Source organism: Poecilia reticulata, chromosome 5, assembly GCF_904066995.2.
Source record: "Poecilia reticulata chromosome 5, P_reticulata-male-v2, whole genome shotgun sequence".
Lineage (NCBI taxonomy): Eukaryota > Metazoa > Chordata > Actinopteri > Cyprinodontiformes > Poeciliidae > Poecilia > Poecilia reticulata.
In genome coordinates, this window is record NC_088834.1 from 7,784,033 (window position 1) to 7,802,726 (window position 18,694).

Here is an 18,694-nt window from a genome sequence, read left to right on the forward strand (position 1 = left end):
ACTTACATCTATGATGGGGGCATCAGGAGGGATTTCCCTTTTTGGATAGTTCTCTTTTAGTTTCTTCCCTTTTCTTACCACAAGAGGGCGTTGGTCCTCTCCTAAAATTTGCTCTCTGTAAAATAAATACAGCAACAATCTACTGAGCAAAATACCTTAAGTGGGACAACACAAGTTAAGTCATGATTCGTTAATAATGAACAAAAGACTTAAAGATACAAATATCTGTGTGACCAGGAACTGTCTTTGCAATTTCTGACATTCATCTAACTAGGAAGATTAACACAAAACATGGGAAACTCACCTGTGGTCCCAGTAAAAAGCTTTGTGGATCTCATACTCTGGGACGTCAAAATCATCTGCCTCCCAAGTGCATTGATCATAAGGTAAGTCTCTCCACTTGATTAGGTAATGCACATCACCGTCATTATCAAAACTAAAAAAGAGCAAGCATAGACAAAAATTTAAAAAGTCCAGAATTTTTTAGTAGAATATCTTTCTTTTAAAGTATGTCTTGTGAATGTTAAATGTGGTGGATTATGGGGAAACTGTAAAAATAACTTAAAATGATCAACTTTATTGTGTGTGTTTTAAAACAATGGGATGTTTATATATTATACAGAATGACTTCCGTATTATATAATGATAGAAAAGGAAAGCAAGTCAACCTTAATTGCAGTTCCTTTCAGTTCCAGGCCTGTGAGATGTGTGGCATTTTATGAAAAATAGTGAAGTGAGAATGACCTGTGGTTGAGTATCCGGTGGATAACCATCCACTCTGGTTTAATGCCGTAGCGGTAAAAGCGCTCCTCCATTGCAGCGTACTGGGGGTCTTTGCTCTTCCTCTTCTCATTGTTGAGCTCCTCCTCTCCTGAGCCGTAATCGTATGGCGGGGGCTCGTCCATGTCGTTCTTCCGCTGGTAGTTCCGATACATGACTGTGTGGTACAGCTCTAACTGAAGAGCCACAGATGAAAAAAAATATAAATATATAAAATATTCCTGCTATAAAATATGTTTTTACTTAGAAAAAAAAATCCTAATATTACTCATCATCAAATTTTGGGAATTTTCTAATTATTTAAAAAAAAGAAAAGAAAAATGTCGTAAACCAAACAGTAGTTGGATTGTTTTGTGTTTTTAATCTTCAAACAATAACTGTTTTGTAAAATACTCCCCTAACTCTTTTTGTGCACCCCACGTTCATCACAGAGGGCACATTGTTACTGATGCCAAATGTTGAGTTGAAACTGGCCTCACTTCTGGCATCTCACCTGCAGTTCGCTGACCCAGGAACAGTGCCAGTATGAAAGGCCAGCCCACTTTACAAAGAATTCCCTCTCTGGGCGCCCCTTGAGTGGAGGCTTGGTCAGTGGATCAATTGGATTGCCATCAGGGCCTGCGGGTGGCTCAGCTGGCAGCGGCGGTTCTCCCCACAGCCAGTGGAGAATCTTCTGCACTTTACCTTTGAGAGGAGGGCACTGAGAGAAAACGGTCTAAATGAAACCCTCAAAAGACATTTCAAAGTGTACAGTTAAAGCCAGATGTTTACAGTTGCTGTATAAAAACACAACCTTTCTTTCCCCTCACTGTCTGACATTAAATCATACTGAATGTTCCCTTTCTAGGTTAGTTTTACCAAGATTACTATTGGGCATTGAGTTGTTTTGCTGTAAGAGGCACTGGAGCACTTCATAAAATAGATAGCAAGTGGAAATAATATGATGTATTGTTTAAATAGAGCACAGGCCTAAAGAGAGAGGGTAGAGAAGTACAGGATATTCTAGAAGACAGGCAGGGTCCGTTTCGGTAACCTCCTAAAGACATCTTCATGAAGTTAAAGCTTGGGTTCAAGTTATTCTCCCAAATGAACGATTACTCCAAGCAAAGGCTTATAAAGTGGGTTAAGGACAACAAAGTCAAGGTTTTGAAGTGGCGATCACAACGTCCTGATGTCACTACCATGGGACGTTTGTGTGAGGAGTTGAAAAGGTGCATGGAAGCAACGCAATCTACACCCCTGATTTAGTTATTCAGATTCTAGCAGAACAAATAGATCAAAATTTCAAGAAACCATTGTGACAATCTTGTGGAAGGAAATCCTAGGTCTGACAATTCATCCAGTTCAAAATGTAATTCAACCAAACACTAAAGAAATGCAAAATTAAATATGATCATGTTCACTACTCTGGCATGTAGTAAATAGAAATCAATCTGGTAATACTAAACAGACATCAGAAAACATGTAATTTGATCTACTCTCAAAAAGCGATGAAAGAAAAAAATTCTGCATTTGTTTTACAATGTATTTGCACATTTGTTTTCAACTGCATATGCACTAATTTGTCAAAAAGAAATTACAATATAATAAACAAAAAAAATAAATAAATACAGAAACATTTTTTTAAAAAACAAACCAAAGTTAAAATATAACAACAAATACAAAATCCGGAGCAGTGCATGTATTCTGCTTTGACAAAATATTCTGCTTTGACAAAATTAAACAACAGAATAAGTTCACACTAAATGTGCATTTGCAAAAGTTGAAGATAAATTGGCATAACTTTAAATGGCAAGTTTATTGTTATTTAATTTGCTCCAAGTGATAAGTTATGGCATACATAATGTAAAGGAACTCACCATGCAGCGAGGACACAACCACTCCCCGTTTGGGATCTCAGGTAGAGGTGGATTGAGGCAATGGATGTGGTAGGATGATGGACAGGTGTCACAACACAGAAGTTCCCCTCCATCCTTGCAAACTCTGCAGAACTCCATATGGTCATCCTCTTCCTCACCTGCTGGCTCCTCCTCCTCCTCCTCTTCGTCTTTGGCCTCCCATTGGATTCCCTCCTTCTCCTGACCGTCACAAAAGTCAATAGCTTGTTTAAATATAACTTTAAAAAATTATGAAAGGCACTTAGGGGACAATCTGTAGGAATGTATATATTATTAAGAGCACAGCGGAAAAGTAGTTGGAGCATTAAACTTTCTCTGAAAGAGTAGTTTTACTCCAAATTATTTCTCATTTATTTAGCAAAAATCAAAAAGTAGAGCAGCAGAAAACTCAGGTAAACACCCTCAGCCCCCTCCATGCTTTTCAGCATGCCTGGTAAAAATGTGTAAAACCAGTTTCTAGACTGCATAACTGCATGCATTACAAAGAAAAGGATCAGGCCCACAGCATCACTTACAAAGGAGACAAGCACACAAAAGACGAAGAAGCACACATTATGTCTTCATTGTGATATTCTGACGTATAGAAAACAGATCAATTGCGAAATTCACAATGATGAAACTTTTAGTTATATTTTTGGCTTCATAAGTCAAAATTATTATTTGATAAACATAACTAATGATTTCATAAATATGAGTTTTAGAGTGGACATAATGATTTTTAATCTCATAATCCTGAACTACATTATAATTTTGACATTGTGTCTCATAGGTATGACTTTGAATATGAAAATTCTGAGTGTCTATAGGCAACAGAAAGGTGAAATCTTCTTTTTCAGAAGATGACACTACAAGTATTTTGCTGTACCTGGCTTTTTAATCTTGATTTAGCACTGCTGCATAATATACCTATCAAATAGTTAAGCAGAAACGCTTGATTAATTATCATGTTCCTACTGAAATATTGTGTCAATTTGAAATAATGGCTCCACTTACACAGTGTGGACAGCTCCATTTTCCCTCAGGCGCCTTTTCCAGCTCGGGGTCCAGACAGACAAGGTGGTAGGCTCTTGGACAAGTGTCACAGAGGATAATTTCTCCTCCCTGCTGGCAAACCTCACAGTAGTCCTGGTGGTCAGTCTCATAGCCATCGCCGTCCTCCTCTGCCATATTTAAAAGAATAATTGAAACAATATGACTGGGTCGAACATATAGAGTCATAGTGTCCTGATTCTCTACCACAGGAAAACAAATCATATAATCTTGAACAGCTACAGTAAATGGACAAACTCCATATGTGTAGGAGAATCAACGGCTGGATAAAAGCCCAATAAGTTTTCCCACAATAAATAAAGCTTTAAAAAAAAAGTACATTTTAATTACCTCATTACAGAAAATCAAACAGTCTGGTTCGGTAGGGATTTTAGTCAAATTTTGGAGGGGAAAATAAACCACAGTGCTCTGAAAGAATAAACTGTAAACATACTTTTCCTTTTTTTCCGCCCACGTCGGGCCTTTTTCTTGGTGGCCCCAGAGGTATCAGAAAGCACAGAGGCACTGTGGATACTGATGTCATCAAAGTCTGACTCCTCCAGAAAGTCCTCCTCGCTCTGGAAAATCAAGCGCACCAAAATACACAAACTAAAGAGCTTGGAGCAACACAAAGTCTGCTCACTTTTATTTAAAGGAAAAATGTTGGGTGTAGAAGCTGGAAAGGTGAACACAAGGTAAAATAACACGTACAGAGGATGCTTTCTTCTTCTTCCCGCTTTGACCAGTTTTTGATTTGGTCTTCTTCGGCTTGGGTTTCTTCTTCACTTCTTTTAAGGTCTTGCTTTTCTTTCTAACTCCTGGCCCTAAGGCAGACAAACATAGAGTATAGTGCCATGAAAATGCATGCATTCATTCTGCTTCAGCTTCTTTTATTATACTTGAATGTCATTTTAATATCAAAGATAACATAAGTCAATATAAAGTTGAATGATTTGAGAACTCAATTATTACAATTTCTTGAGGAAATTGCCTGCCTTTAAGCTTATTTAAATTATGTTTTATGTACTTTACTATTTAGAGCAGCCAGATGATTATTTGTGTTGCACAATGCTCTCACCTATGAGTTGTTGATGACTGCTAAGTATCAACAACTCATTAGTACTATTAGCATAACATAGTGATTGATATCCAATATGAATACTGTTCTTATGGCAACATTTACCAGTATTTTATTTTATCAAAAATGTTGTTTGACTGCTCCTGATTAATTATCAGAAAAATTGATAGAATACTCGGTTACTAAAATAATTGTTTACAACAACCCTAATATAAAATATGGTTTTGAAAAGATGGTTTTATTTGTAAGGTGAAAAGCCCTATGTAAAATAGAACCTGTCCCTAAATCAGTAACTGGTTGTCATCAAGGACTTTGTTTTACATTGCTCTGGAGATTAAAATGTATTCCAGCATAAACAACCTGTTTAAGTTTACTCCACAGTTTCTGAATCAGATTTCAGTAAGGAATAGCAGAAAATATTTATTTACCACAATATTTCGTGATAAGTGTCACACTTCAGAGGGTCTTACCTTTTCCTTCTTTGGTTTTGGCTTTTTTTAACGTGCCCTGCTGAGAGCTCAGCTGGATGCTGCTGACAGATGTTGGCTGAGCTACAGTAACCGTTTCCACCGCGGCGGCCACCGCAGCGGCCACAGCGGTGGCAGATGCCCCTTTGAACGGGTTGTTGGCACTGAACTCACGCCACTTGGCTCCCAACACTGTCATCATCTTTGACATGGGTATCTTCGGATTCTTCTTGGCAATGAGGGGCCTGGGCGTAACCACAGGGAGAGGAGACAACAACAACAGCTTTATTATGTCACGTTTCATTTCAGCTGGTGTAATTTCCTTCTCTCTCAGCCACTGGAGGGAACTGGGTCCTGATTTACTGACACCCCATTGCCCTTTAAGTTGTATTTTCTATTCCTTGGTTTGAGTGTGTCATGTGTTAGATTTGTCGGGCAACAGCTTGAGGTTTGGCAGGCTGGCCTGTAAAAGATAGTGGGTCAGAGCACTGAGTCCCAAAGCCTCCCGGCTGTCACAGGCATCCAACGAGCAGCTGACTACACACAGGGGGCACCGCAGGAGCTCATGCTCCACTTTGTCAGAGCAGAGGCTTAGTCGAGCCAGACAGCCCCAGGTGAGACAGACTCTTTATAACAACAGCCGAGCTTTCCAGCTCAAACAAAAAGAGCAGTGTTAGCTTGTCATGCTGCACTCTGGTCTAACTGAGGAGTGTTGTGGAAGGCTCTAAGCTGGGAACTCTGTCAAACAACTGGAATTGAAAGAAAACAAAGCAGTTTAACAAAGACAAACATAATACAAAGGAATGTAGATGCTTGCCTGAGGAACTGGCTGAAAGCCTTGTAATTGGTGATTGTTTTGTAGTCGTCCTCCGTGAACCCATACTGAACATCCTCAAGACCCCATTCTTGCATCAGCTGGCTGGAGGATTTGGGTTCCTAGTGGAGCAAAGACAAGAGGCACAATGTGTTTATTACTAAACAACAAAAAAATCATTTTATTTGAAGTCTTTAATTTCATGGAGATGATCAATGTGGTCTGATTTCAGCGCAATTAGTTTTCTGCTTTGTAAGACTCACTGCTAGATAATAGAATGGTTTGGAGAACCGTAGAGCCAATAAGATATTGTACTTTAAGTGTTTGAAAACATGATGTGCAGAATGGTTATAAATGCAAAGGGATCTTATAAGATAAAGAATAAATTGTAAGACAAATATTTAGACAAAATGTAAAGTCAATTTAGACAATAGTGAAATATTCCAGTAACTTAAATATGCATTAATAAAGATGGAAATACTTTTTAAAATCGTATGTAAAATGGAAAAATTGTCATTCCCTCCTAAAATAGCTCAAATTACACAAAGCCACATCATACTGGGTGCTTTTTGAAGGATGGAGTTTTGAGTCCTGTTGAAGTGAGAGTTAATTCTACACACAGGGGGGCACCCCTGCAATTTTTCATAGAGAAAATTGCAGTAGGTTATGGATATGGACAGGGATCTTAAGGAGGTCTCAAAATAATGTTAAGTCAACCTTTTTATTGTCTGTAAAATTGTCCAGAGTTCTGGAAACCCAAGCAAGTGTCCTAAACTGTAGCTTTATTAAAAATGTACTTTTACTGTCACTGAAATATGATGTGTCTCTTTGTTTAGTGTTGCGTCTCACGCAACACTAAAGATGCAGTCACTTTTTTTAGTGAACAAAATCAACTGAAGTGAGAAGAGGGAGTTCCCACAGGAGGTTCCACTTATTCTGAAGTATGCCATGTTCTGTCAGCCGTATTTGTACAAAATACCTTTAAGGTTTGTCAAATGCATATCAAGAATAATCTATCAGGACTGAGAATCTTATAGATTTATAGGCATGAAATAGAAAACGCAATCTACTTGTACATTAGACTTACTTTCATGTTACCATCATCATCGTCATCCTCATCGTCATCCTCATCTCTCTTCTTCTTCCTGGGCTTTCTTTCTTTTTTCTCCCTGGGTTTTTTCTTTTTTTTTTTGGTGGGGCCATATGCGCTGCTTTCGCTCTCTGAGCCAATTTCTGGCCGTTCGCGTTCCTCCTCTACCTCTGAAATCTCCTCGAGGTCACTGTCAAGTCTTGGCTGTATTCCTCCCTGGGGTATAGTCAAAGACACAGAATATGCTTAAATACACACACTTCACAGGTTCATTGCATCTAATTCTACAGATAACAACAATGTAAATGACCGTGATTTTTTCAAAGCCATTTTCCCCAAAGAAAAATGCATATTTATTATTTTATTTTTACAATTACAATTAAGCTTCTTTCTTTTCCTTTTTAATCTTGTCTTAGTTGTATGAGGACTTGGTTATAATGCAATGCAGCCATCACAAGGTGGCAGAAACACATCAAATTATTTACAAATCCCCATGAAGACGAAAAGAAAAACAGATGTACAATCAGACATGGATAAGCTCAATAGCTGAGAGGTACCAATAGATTTGGTGTGAACTTTGAACTCTCATCCCGATACTTAATTCCGTCATCGCACCTATCAAGTATAATTTACATATATATATGTTACAGAATTGCCTCTTTGCTTATCAGACTCCAGTATGCTTAGTGTGATATCTGAAAACAGTTATTTGCATCAAAAAAATAAAAATAATAATAATACCTAAGCCATTTTGTATGTTGGTACACACCAGTGATACGGACACAAAGACACTCACTGTTCTGCTGAGGAATATTCCATCTCAAAATGTTTACAGATCCAGTGTCAGAATATAAGTCACAATAATTTTGGCATGGTTATTGCTCCATCCATCAAAAAAAGGCACATGTCACTACAGAATGCAATAAATTCATTGGTTATCTATGGGTGCTACAGTCAAATTCAAATAATTAAGCTTAAACACAATAAGAACTCATTTCTCTCAAATGATGTTACTTGTTGAAGGTGATTTTGGAGGAATATTATGTCTATCTTAAAAAGAAGAAGTCCAGCCTGCCATACATTTCATAACATAGCAGCTCTACTGCATGTGAATCCATGTTAACAATTAAAACAGAGTTCATAAATTATGCTTGCATGCATTTTGCATTCTCTTAAAGAGCTGACTATTAATTGAAACCAAGAAACAGAACACCTTTTGCTGTGCTGCTAATCAAAAACTCAGCTGCGCCCTGCCTGTTTAATTTGGGACATCTGGAAGGCTATATGGGCTTAACAGTTAACAGGTGTTGTTTGTGTGATCAAGAGAGTGGGAAATTCACTGGAGGTTCCTTATGCTGTGCGCATGTGAAAAAGTGAGTGCTGTTTCTCTCCCTGTTTGTGTCGAACCCCATTAATTATTTTTATTTTACGGGCTGCAGATGTGTCCAAAATTTACAATCAGTTTGGAGACATGTCATTTTAATGTTCTCTTTTCCAATGTTTCACAGTTGCATGGAATGTATGGCAAAACATCATGCCTTACTGAACACGTGCGTCCACTAGAAGTGGAGTAAAACGAGTGCACAGAGGCTTTGTGCAGTTCGCTGCCTGTTGCTCTGCAGGCCTGCCTGGCTCCATGGAGAGACTTGCAGGCGTTTTGCTCTGTAGCGCAGTGGTAAGGCTCACGTTGCTGCAGCGCCCGCCAACCCTACCAGCAGCCTGGCTGTGTTGCCATGGTGACCGAATCTGAGCAGTGTCTGGCTCTCTCTCTTTCTTTCTAGATTTTGCCCCCCTCATCCCCCCCACTACTTCTCTTCATCTTATTCCCACTTTCTCTTCTTCACGTCTTATAGTTCTCCTCCCTCACCCCATCCACTCCTTTAAATTCTCACTCTATATCCTAACTTCTCCCTGGTTCTTTTTTCCTCCCTCACTCTTCATTTTTTCTATCACGCAACTCATCCACCCCCCCCCACCAAGCACACACAAACTCACAAACACACACTCCATCACAGTGGCAGCCAATGGAACGGCGCCATCCAATCAGACACGTTTGCATAACGAGCTTGTTATGCAGAGGCCTGTGGTTGCGAAGCCCGTGCTTCAGCACCCGTCTAGACAAATCTCATTTATGCATAAGAAGATGGAGAGAGAGAGTGAGAGAGAGAGCGAGTGAGAGAAGAAAGAGCAAATTGAAGATTGTGGATGGGGGATGGGGGTGGAGATGGAGATGGAGGTGGAGGTGGAGGAGGAAAAAGCAAAGAAGCAGAACTGCCACTGTGAGCAGCCACAAGGACAAGCTGGAACTGGAACTGCAACAACCTGGTGGTGGCCCAGAGTTCAATGTTAAACACATATCATAGATGAAGAGATGATTCTCCGGCGCAGCAGTAAAGTGGCTGCCTCTACTTTCAAAGGGTGAGAAAATCAGATAAGTGCTGATAAGCTAATCAAATTAGCGGCTTTCCCTTAATGTTGCTGCCCTAGGGGGACTGGAGCGGATGCTGTGGTAAATATCAAATAAATGAAGATGTAGATTCTTTTTTATTTTTTTTATAAAATCTAGCTCAATAAGAATTTATGACAATATCACTGCTGTGAGGGGTTTTTAGGGTTGCAAAACAATGGCCACCTCTTTTCTTCCCTGAAATCAGAGCAGCTCTTTGTTGATACACAATCCGAGGGAAAAAAGTAAAACCAGAAACTCTAATTTCCTTTAATCTGTTTTTTTTTTCCCCTTGCAGATGAGAAAAAGGGAAGCAAATATACTGCGTCTCTCTCGAGCTTTTATTCCTCCCACCAGCAGCCCTAACCTCAGACTGGGATGTGCCACTGACAGTTTCTGACCCCAATTGACTTTTAGACCCTGTCTGACACCAACCTTTGGGGAGCGATTGGAAGAGAATTACAGTGGCAGCAACCGCTCAGCAAGACGACAGGAGACAAAGACAGAGAGAGAGAAAAAAGGAAACAAAGACAGAAAGAAAAAAGAACAAAGAAAGAGAGAAAGATGTTTGTGAAAAAGAGGAGAATACCAGAGTGTGTTCCATGGAGGTTACAACAGAGAGAGTCAGAGGGAGTCTCCCCTCCTCATTAGCCCAGTGAGACCCAGCGGAGCTCAGAGTTTGCCACAAAGAGCCAAAGGGCCGGGTGGCAGCCTGGCCAGTCAAGCTCCTCACAGCGCTGCTGGCAGCTCCAGCTCAACACTGGGGAACAACCTGGCCATGACACTGGTGCTGTGAATGCCACTGCCAATGTAGGGGATGAAAACACTGAGATTACACTGAATTACTGTAATTACTGAGGTTTTGTGTTTAGAAAACCAAGGAGGCGCAAGACAACTTGTTTAGATTCTGACTTATGCACAATGCATAATTTAGGCATTTAATCATTAGTCTTTGTAATGTCGAACATTTCACCAGTCTTTTGGGGGGGGGCTTGGCATGTTTATTGGTAAAGCCATGCGCATTTTAGGTGGTGTGCTGTGAAAAAATGACAGCAGTTTTCCTAACTGAGTTAGCCAGGGTGGAAGACTGCTGCACAAAAACTCCTATGGGGTGTTCACAGTAGTGTGTTAGCTACCTTCCTCTGGAGGACGTACAGAACAGAGGTAAAACTAGACACTGCTACCAGGGTGATGCTGCAAATGTATATTTAAAGGGAAAGTTACATTTTTGAGCTATTAGAAACTAGAAATCGCAGGAAAAGAGATAATGATGAATGAGTAAACAGAGGAATTATTAAGATGAAGATCTGGAACAAGAGGATAACACTACACCATGTCCGCTTTGACTCCTATTATTTCATATCTGATTAGTCTTTGTTACTGTTGCTGTCATAGTGACTGACAGAAGAGTAGCTTAATTATATTTCGTCATCAGACCTTGGCTTGATTTACATTGAGGTCTAAGAGTACTGATAATACTTTTACATACATGAGTTTCAAAACATAAAGTGGTTGAAAACAATGTCTCCACCTATGCACACCAAGTCAGCAAAAAAGTCAACTTTAAGGTACATGTTGAGTTTAGGTCACAGATTAGCTGTAGGTTTTGAAATTAAATGATTGTGGCATTTGCCATCAGTTAAAGAAAAGAAGAAAAAGCCTTACTTTGCCATTACACGATTACAGTCATGTTTTCCTTCGACTAGCCCACTGATCCACATCTTTCTTAGCCAGAGATAAAATGTTTGAGCACTTTACTGAAGGACAGAGCACTCCTAATTTGGACCACATGTGCTATTTGCCATCTGGTATGAGTCAAGTCAAATGGTTAAATTGTCAGTTTTCTCTAGACACCACACTATCTAAACTTACAAAAATAACTGTTTTTGGTACTTTCTCCAATATTCCTGAACGTGACACCACTGTTACACTCAATGCTTGTCTTCCAAGACCGACTGTGAACAGGATTTGTGATGTAATTGTTGCAAATTTGTTTCTGGAGCATCCGATACTCCTGATGAGTTGCTGCTACATTTAAGAGAACGTGTCCACTGCTTTACCATGCTACTTTAAACTGTAATCTCCTGATTGTTGTTTCCTTCTCCATCCTAAGTATCACGCATACAGAAAAATGTGATATGATAAACACTATAGGAAATTGACATGAAAACGTCATTCTTCATCCTTATTCTGTAAATAGATCATGTCTCTAGATATTTTGTGTGATCTCTCTACTTTTAGACCAATGTTCTCTCTGTCTTGTTATCATTTAGAAGGCGTCTGGCTTATACAGCATCTTCATTGTTGAATACGTTATTCTAAGGACAAGTTAATGCTGTTACAATTCTATATAATTCTGAATAAACCTTGATGTCAAATCACCTCTGTCAAAGCTCTGTGACTACAGTTGCTATATTGGCTGAAACTCTGTCCCTTTGACCCCAAAGCCCCAGCCTTAAGCACCAGCACCACAGGCACAAATCCACACTCTAAACTGGCACTTGGCGCCCACAGCTTACACTGGCAGTAACAGTGACTCTGCTGCCAACCTCCCCTAGGCCCGAAACAGTCCACTGCCTCTCATTTCGATTACAGAGGCAGTCCAGCAGCCAAAGCAGAACTCTGATCCAATTGCAAAAGCATCAAAACTGTGATAGCGTGAGAATCAAAGAATGAGGCCGCACAGCTTGAGCCAGAATTCCTGGCAAACCTTTGTGTTTGAGGTGATGACAGACGGGGCTGTGTGTGAACAAGATCTTACCTCTTTTTTCCTCTTCTTAACTTTCGGTATTTTCCCCTCTTTTATCTTTTTGGGCTTTTTCTTCTTCTGCTTTTTGAGGGAGTCATCATCAGAGAAGAAGCTGGCGAGGGCCGTGAGGGGAACGGTGTTGCGCTCAGTTTCGTCATCTTCATCTGGACACAGAGAAAAATGTGTTCATGTTCATACTTAAGAAAATATGCCATATAAACTGAAACAGTTTTTGTTAATAGTTGTTTTTAATTTTCCTCAAAAAAAGACATGAAAGAGAGACTTAAAAGAAATCTATTTGTGGAAGTAAGGACTGAAAGAAATGAAATACAAACAACTTAAAGATTCACTGTGAGGTTTACATTCATTTATCACAGGCATTAATGTTACATTAATGCTGATCTTTAAAAATATCTCAACTATTGTATTCCAGGATGGAATATATGTTCAAGAAAAATTTTGTATTTTTGAAAACCAGAAATGGGTTCATAAGTTTGAAATTTTCATATATTATCTCTATTTAGCACAGGGTCAAATTTATAGGCTTAAAACATCTACACAGAGACTCGCATAATTCACATGTTTCTTAGTAAGTTAAATATTTTTAATTGTGATTTTTAAAAAAAACTCAAAACCTTAAGGTGATAATTGTCTACTTGTCACTGTCAAAGTCAGTGGCTATGTAAAATGTTTTTCACTGTGGACAGTAACGCTTCTGTTGCAGCATGTTCAAATTCATTGAGGCGACACGGTTTGGTACTCCCTTCACCTGGCCGCTGCCTTCTTACACAGCTCAGCTTGATTCTCATCTCCCTTCAGTGCTCTGTCTGGGATTTCTACCATTAAGCTTGATTTCTCCAGTTGTGGTTCAACCGGGCCAATCAGAAAACAGAAGGAGTTGTGAAAAATGACGTGCCGTAAATTTTCTGTGTGGTTTTAGAATTGTAGTCTGCCCTGGTTATAGTTTGGCAATGGTAACAAAAGAAGTGAATGAAGCCATTCGGTCCATGTTGGTCCCGCTTCCAAACATTAAGCAACTAAAGTCAAACCAAGACTTTTAATTGCTGGCAAAGATGTTGTGGCCCTACTCCCCACGGGATTGTTACGGCACACACTATTTCTGAATCACTCCATTGAGCTGGCACACAACATATATCACAGCCAAATGTTAGCAATTGGGTATAATCAGATCCAATCAGTTAAAAATTAAATAGAATTCAAGCTTCCAGTAAGCAATTGTTTCTCAATAGCTGAGGGTTCAGACCCTCTGTATGGAGAAAAGCATAGAACAATGGGTTGGTTTTTACCAGGCTAGTAGTTCCTGGGTTGTTCCATTACATTCTAATTATCCTTGTTTCTTAGAGTGACAGCTACAGCATGGCATGCTAACAGGACAGTGATCTGAAACACATAAGAACTTGTTTTGGAATGGACAAAGCAGTCCAGCTTTGGACGGATTGTGGGACCTTCCACAGTCCCACAATCCTTGATATGAACTTTTTCAAAAATTGTAATTTAAAAGTTTCAACTGTGAAAAGACACCAAGTCATTTCAATAAACTTCTTGACTTCTGCCAAGAACTGATCACATTTCCAGTTATATTTAAGCTGGAAGTTTAAGTGATAGTGATGTGGTTGAGATGTAACTTGCTAAAGGAATTTTAAAAATGATTAACTTAGACACATTATGGATTCATGGAAATCCCCACATTAAACTATTTCACCCACTTGCTGCTCTTAAAAACAGAAAAAAAGTAACATATCGATCGGAGAAACAAGGAAATGTTTATTATTAGATTTAGCTCAATTTGTATTTGATAGCAGCAAATATAGAAAAAGTGTTTGAAAGCTGAGAATAATTTGTTGCAGTTCTCAATGTTAACTGTTTTCTCTTTCTAGCTTGATATTAACAAATATGACAGCCAACTTGTGTGATTTATTGTCTTGTGCCACAGCCATTTCTGTGGTGGCAAGTTATAGCTACTTTGCATCAGAGAAAAATATAAACAGTCGCATACAAATTTTCTGCACTATCCTAAAGATACTGATTACAAAACTGTTTGAAAAGTGTCAGACTGCTGGATATCTGTCAAATTGTCTAAAAGAAATTTAGATGAGGACCTAAGATTGTTCTGACTGATGCAACTAATAAAATACCTGACCCTAAGATTGAGTTACAAAGTAAATGTAGTTACAAAAGGCAATTATGCATCTTTTCGTTTGAAACACCAACAGTTTTTGTAAGCTGTGATGTTTGAAATAGGAACACATTTCACAAACTGAAAACCAGGTTTTTTTGGGGGGGGGGTTTATAAGGGAGGGGTTGCAATTTTTTGGAGAGTTTCAAAGTTAAAGTCAGAAAGACTGTAAAAGAAAAAAATACTTGTTGTGATGCCACTGATACAAGCTGTTTCACAAGTTCTCCTTTAAATCCACTCCATACTGCAAGGTATTGATTACCTTCTCTCAGGACAAGATGTTCTAGGACAAAGTGCTACTGAGACTTAAATGACCAGCACCATTCATGACACTAAGTCTTTTGCCATGCAGCACCATGCACTGTGAGGAACAACTGTGGATAACATATCTGCAAGTTGCCATTGATACATACATTGTGCAATGGCAAGCTATACATTTCAATTTTTAAACAAAAGGGAACAGAAGACTTCAAAATGTAAAAAGTACTGGTACACTATTTCATAGCTATAGATTATGCCTAAAAAATCTACCATAACCAGTTATCTTTTAAAGTGACTAATCAAGACAACCTGTGAGGAATTTAGTCTCAAAACTAATGGTGTTTGGAACAAGACATGAGCTTGACTGAGGAGGGAGATGTAAATGCTTTGAGAATTGAACTCGCATGGAGAGTATTAATTGGAGAAAGCAGCTAAGAGGCCCTGGTTAGTCTGAAGGAGCTGCAGAGATCCACAGCTCATTTTAGGGAATCTGTTGAAAACATAACAATTAGTCATCCATAATAATGGCCTGTCAGTGGCCATGTAATCCTGGTTGGAAAAATTTGAAGTCTCATTTGTCAAAATGTTTGCCGCAAGTCAGCAAAGGTACTCAGGACAACATCTCTAGACACACAGCCAGAGCTACAACAGAATAGCTTAGATCAAAACAAAATGTGTAATGGGCTTGACACACATGGAGCGATGAACAACAGTGAAAGGCAAAGGTTTTTTGCCATTGGAGTGAACTCAACATAGAGACGTGAGAGTGACAGCAGCGACAGCAACAAAAGGTGAATATTTCTTGTGTTGCCCCATAAGACCATGTGAGCACATCTATGTGCACAACCTCGAAATGTTACATGCACAAATTTCGCTGGTTGCTTTGCTGGAGTAAAGCAAGTCATAGTCACCTTCTCACGCAAATTAGATATGTAAGGAGAGAGTGATGTTGCCTTCTGTGTCGAGCCTTTAAGAGTTGCAAAGTCTCAGTCCTTATTTCAACTGAGATTTGTAAAAAGACGTATAGGCTTTGTTTGCAATGTCACACAGTGTGTAAAATTCTGAATCAGGCTACAGTTAAATTCAAGAACTTAATCTTCAAAAGAGTTCCTAAGCCTGCTGGCAATTTGATAATTTGTTGTTTCAAATAAAATTGTAAGTTGTTATTTTTACTCTTTTGGTAAATTGTGTTGAAATAAAGTAGCTTTCTTAAGAGGTTCAACACATATAAATGAGTTTCAAAGAAAGAATCATGTTTGTTTTAACTAGGCGGAACATTGCTTCAACTCAGTAACGGTTTTCATTTCTGACATCTTCAATTTCAAAACCTGAATCTTTTAATGAGCTGTCAAGGTTTCATTATCCTATCTAGTGTTAAACCAAATAGCACTATATCATTTTTTCTAGAGGTGTGCCGATCGATCGGTCACCGATCATAATCGGCCGATTTTCGTGAAAAAGTGCATGATCGTTGATCGGCGATCATTGGCTCTTGTTGTCGATACCGATCATCTGCATCTCATTTCGCAGCCTGTCTGTGCAGCTGGTCTCCTCTTTCCTTCACACTGCGCAAACGCGCAGCAACAAATCCTAAGCGATGTGGAACTATAACGCACTGAGTGAATGGGGAGGTTTGCGTGTTGCGGCGGAAAATTGAAGCACGTCAAAATGCATCAACACAACAAAGCTAATACCGCAGTGGTGGAAAGTAACGAAGTACAAGTACTTCGTTACTGTACTTAAGTACAGTTTTCGTGTATCTGTACTTTACTTAAGTAGATTTAATAATGGGGACTTTCTACTTTTACTCCACTACATTTTACAGTAAGTATCTGTACTTTCTACTTCACTACATTTCTACAAAACTGTCGCGTTACTCGTTACATCCAAGTCGCGTTGCTCTTTTCTTCCGTTAAAATGTGACGTTCAGGGACTTAAGGTGGCCCCGTAAAATCCGAGCAATAACGTGACTTAGTGTCTGTTGTCACCCATCGGCTCCACCTTTACTCGCACGCGGAGCTCCAGACATGCGCAGTGGTTTCCTCTGAGCGGGAGGAGATGTTTGTCTATAATATAATAGCGCTGCATAAATTGATATGTAAAATCAGCAGCGCATCGCTTTCACAGACGGTGGAACTTCGTCCAACTTTTAGCGTCACTTGGAAGGAAAGCTTAAAGAAAGGTAAGATCTGTGCTAGCAAAGCTAGCTGTACTGAGACACATGTTGCATTTGATGAAAAAAAGTTGTCACTCATGCGCTGAATTATTGTGTGGAGGTGTTGACTGAGGTGTCGCATTTATGGGACAACGCTGTGACCAAAGTCTGCAATATAGTGATATGACATTCAGGAACGATCCGATTCTTCTGGACGGATCTTTACTAAGTCCTAAGGACTGAAGCCTCACTGAGAGCCGTTCTTTGTTCTTGTGTACACTGCGGTACACAGTGTGCGGTAGACATTCATTTAATCGCTGAATAAGTAAAAGTTGAACGTTGGACAGTGTTCATAGTTGAACGTTATTTACCGTTAATTGCGATGTTTCAATTGTGGTTTCTGACATATGCAATATGGGCAACCGCCCAGGGCGTTATTTTTCTAGGAATAGCAGGAGACCTCTGCGGATTGTAGCACAGCGATGAAAGCAAAATAGAATGAAGTGAGTTTTAATTGATACTGGTTAAATATATTTCAGCTCTAAGTATTTAATATCTAAGTGTTTTTATGGGAATGTGGATCTTTCAGATCAATCTGAAAACCAATTTTGATAGGTAAACTTAATGTTATTGTGTCATTTAACGCGGGGCGCTGGTCTTGGTCTCGGGTTCGGTGGTCTTGACTACAACTCTGCTACATGGCTCCTTGGTTGCATGTCCTCCACCCCGCCCACACCTTCTTTACATCCCCTTTCAGTTAGATTTCTTTCTAAATAAATGTGACTATTGAAGTTCATGCTATGTTAGGACAGGAGACAAAATGTTTCCATCCCTGAAATTATGATTCATAGAATCACATATCTAAGACTAAACTGTTACAGAGAATAAACACAATAAGAACATGTTTAATCTGTGGTAGTGTTAATTAAAATGGCACATTTCTGATGTATTAAAATTAAATGCGATCGGCACACTTTATGATATTAGCGATTAGGTAATGCATTCAGCGAGTACTTTTACTTTTAATACTTAAGTATTTTTAAAAGCCAGGACTTTTTTACTTTTACTTAAGTACAATGTTAATGTGGTACTTTGACTTTTACTTAAGTACATTTTTGACGGTGTATTTGTACTTTTACTTAAGTACATTTTTTGAGTACTTTCTCCACCACTGCTAATACGGCATATTGCCATATTTGACGGAGTTTGGCTACATCGAGGCTCACTGCAGTAAAGACATGGAGGATCAGATAGCAGGTAAAGCAGCGCACAGCTACAAACACTCACCCGGATTAGCATGACGGTCAGAAAGCTAAACAAATAACCCGCAAAATTATTTAAGTCTTCGAGCTGCGATGTAAGACGCTGGTTCTGCTCTCGCTGTTGAACCGCTGCTACGCGCTACAGGTAGTAATCTTTCACAGACGGAGCGCCGCTTCTGCTCCACCTGGTAGTGACTCTCACACCAAACCTCTGTTTAAAGCCGCAGCATCTAACCTAAAAAAATACATTTTACATAAGTATTAAAACTTTCGCTGTCCTAACATGAGACAGATAATCTCTAAAAAAATAATTGATCTCCTCCCTGCTCTGCATAATTACTCCGCTCGGTCAGAAACAGCCACTCAAAACTAGCAGTAATCAGCTAGCCGCCATGCTATCAGGAAGTTTTCATTCAGTAACTCTGGATTGTTTATTGTAATGGAACCTGTATTTGCCTTTGAATGTTA

The 18,694-nt window shown here is 39.2% G+C and overlaps 1 protein-coding gene and 1 long non-coding RNA gene across 3 annotated transcripts in view; one reads left to right on the top strand and one right to left on the bottom strand.

Moving 5' to 3' along the window:
* chd5 (chromodomain helicase DNA binding protein 5) overlaps positions 1-18,694 on the bottom strand; it is a 49,775-nt gene that overhangs the window by 22,940 nt on the left and 8,141 nt on the right. For both annotated transcript variants that reach the window (XM_081606924.1, XM_081606923.1), the window contains exons 2-13: positions 12,364-12,515; positions 7,154-7,372; positions 6,070-6,188; positions 5,256-5,497; positions 4,419-4,531; positions 4,162-4,285; positions 3,672-3,838; positions 2,640-2,858; positions 1,274-1,480; positions 745-956; positions 305-436; positions 7-115 (exon numbers count right to left, since the gene is read on the bottom strand). In XM_081606924.1, the coding sequence (XP_081463050.1) occupies positions 7-115; positions 305-436; positions 745-956; positions 1,274-1,480; positions 2,640-2,858; positions 3,672-3,838; positions 4,162-4,285; positions 4,419-4,531; positions 5,256-5,497; positions 6,070-6,188; positions 7,154-7,372; positions 12,364-12,515 (2,015 nt within the window). The remainder of the gene's footprint in view (positions 1-6; positions 116-304; positions 437-744; positions 957-1,273; positions 1,481-2,639; positions 2,859-3,671; positions 3,839-4,161; positions 4,286-4,418; positions 4,532-5,255; positions 5,498-6,069; positions 6,189-7,153; positions 7,373-12,363; positions 12,516-18,694) is intronic.
* Positions 7,379-11,983, top strand: LOC103464773 (uncharacterized). The gene is made up of 3 exons (XR_001776644.2): positions 7,379-8,529; positions 8,665-9,574; positions 9,901-11,983. It is a non-coding gene; the product is annotated as an uncharacterized LOC103464773 (long non-coding RNA).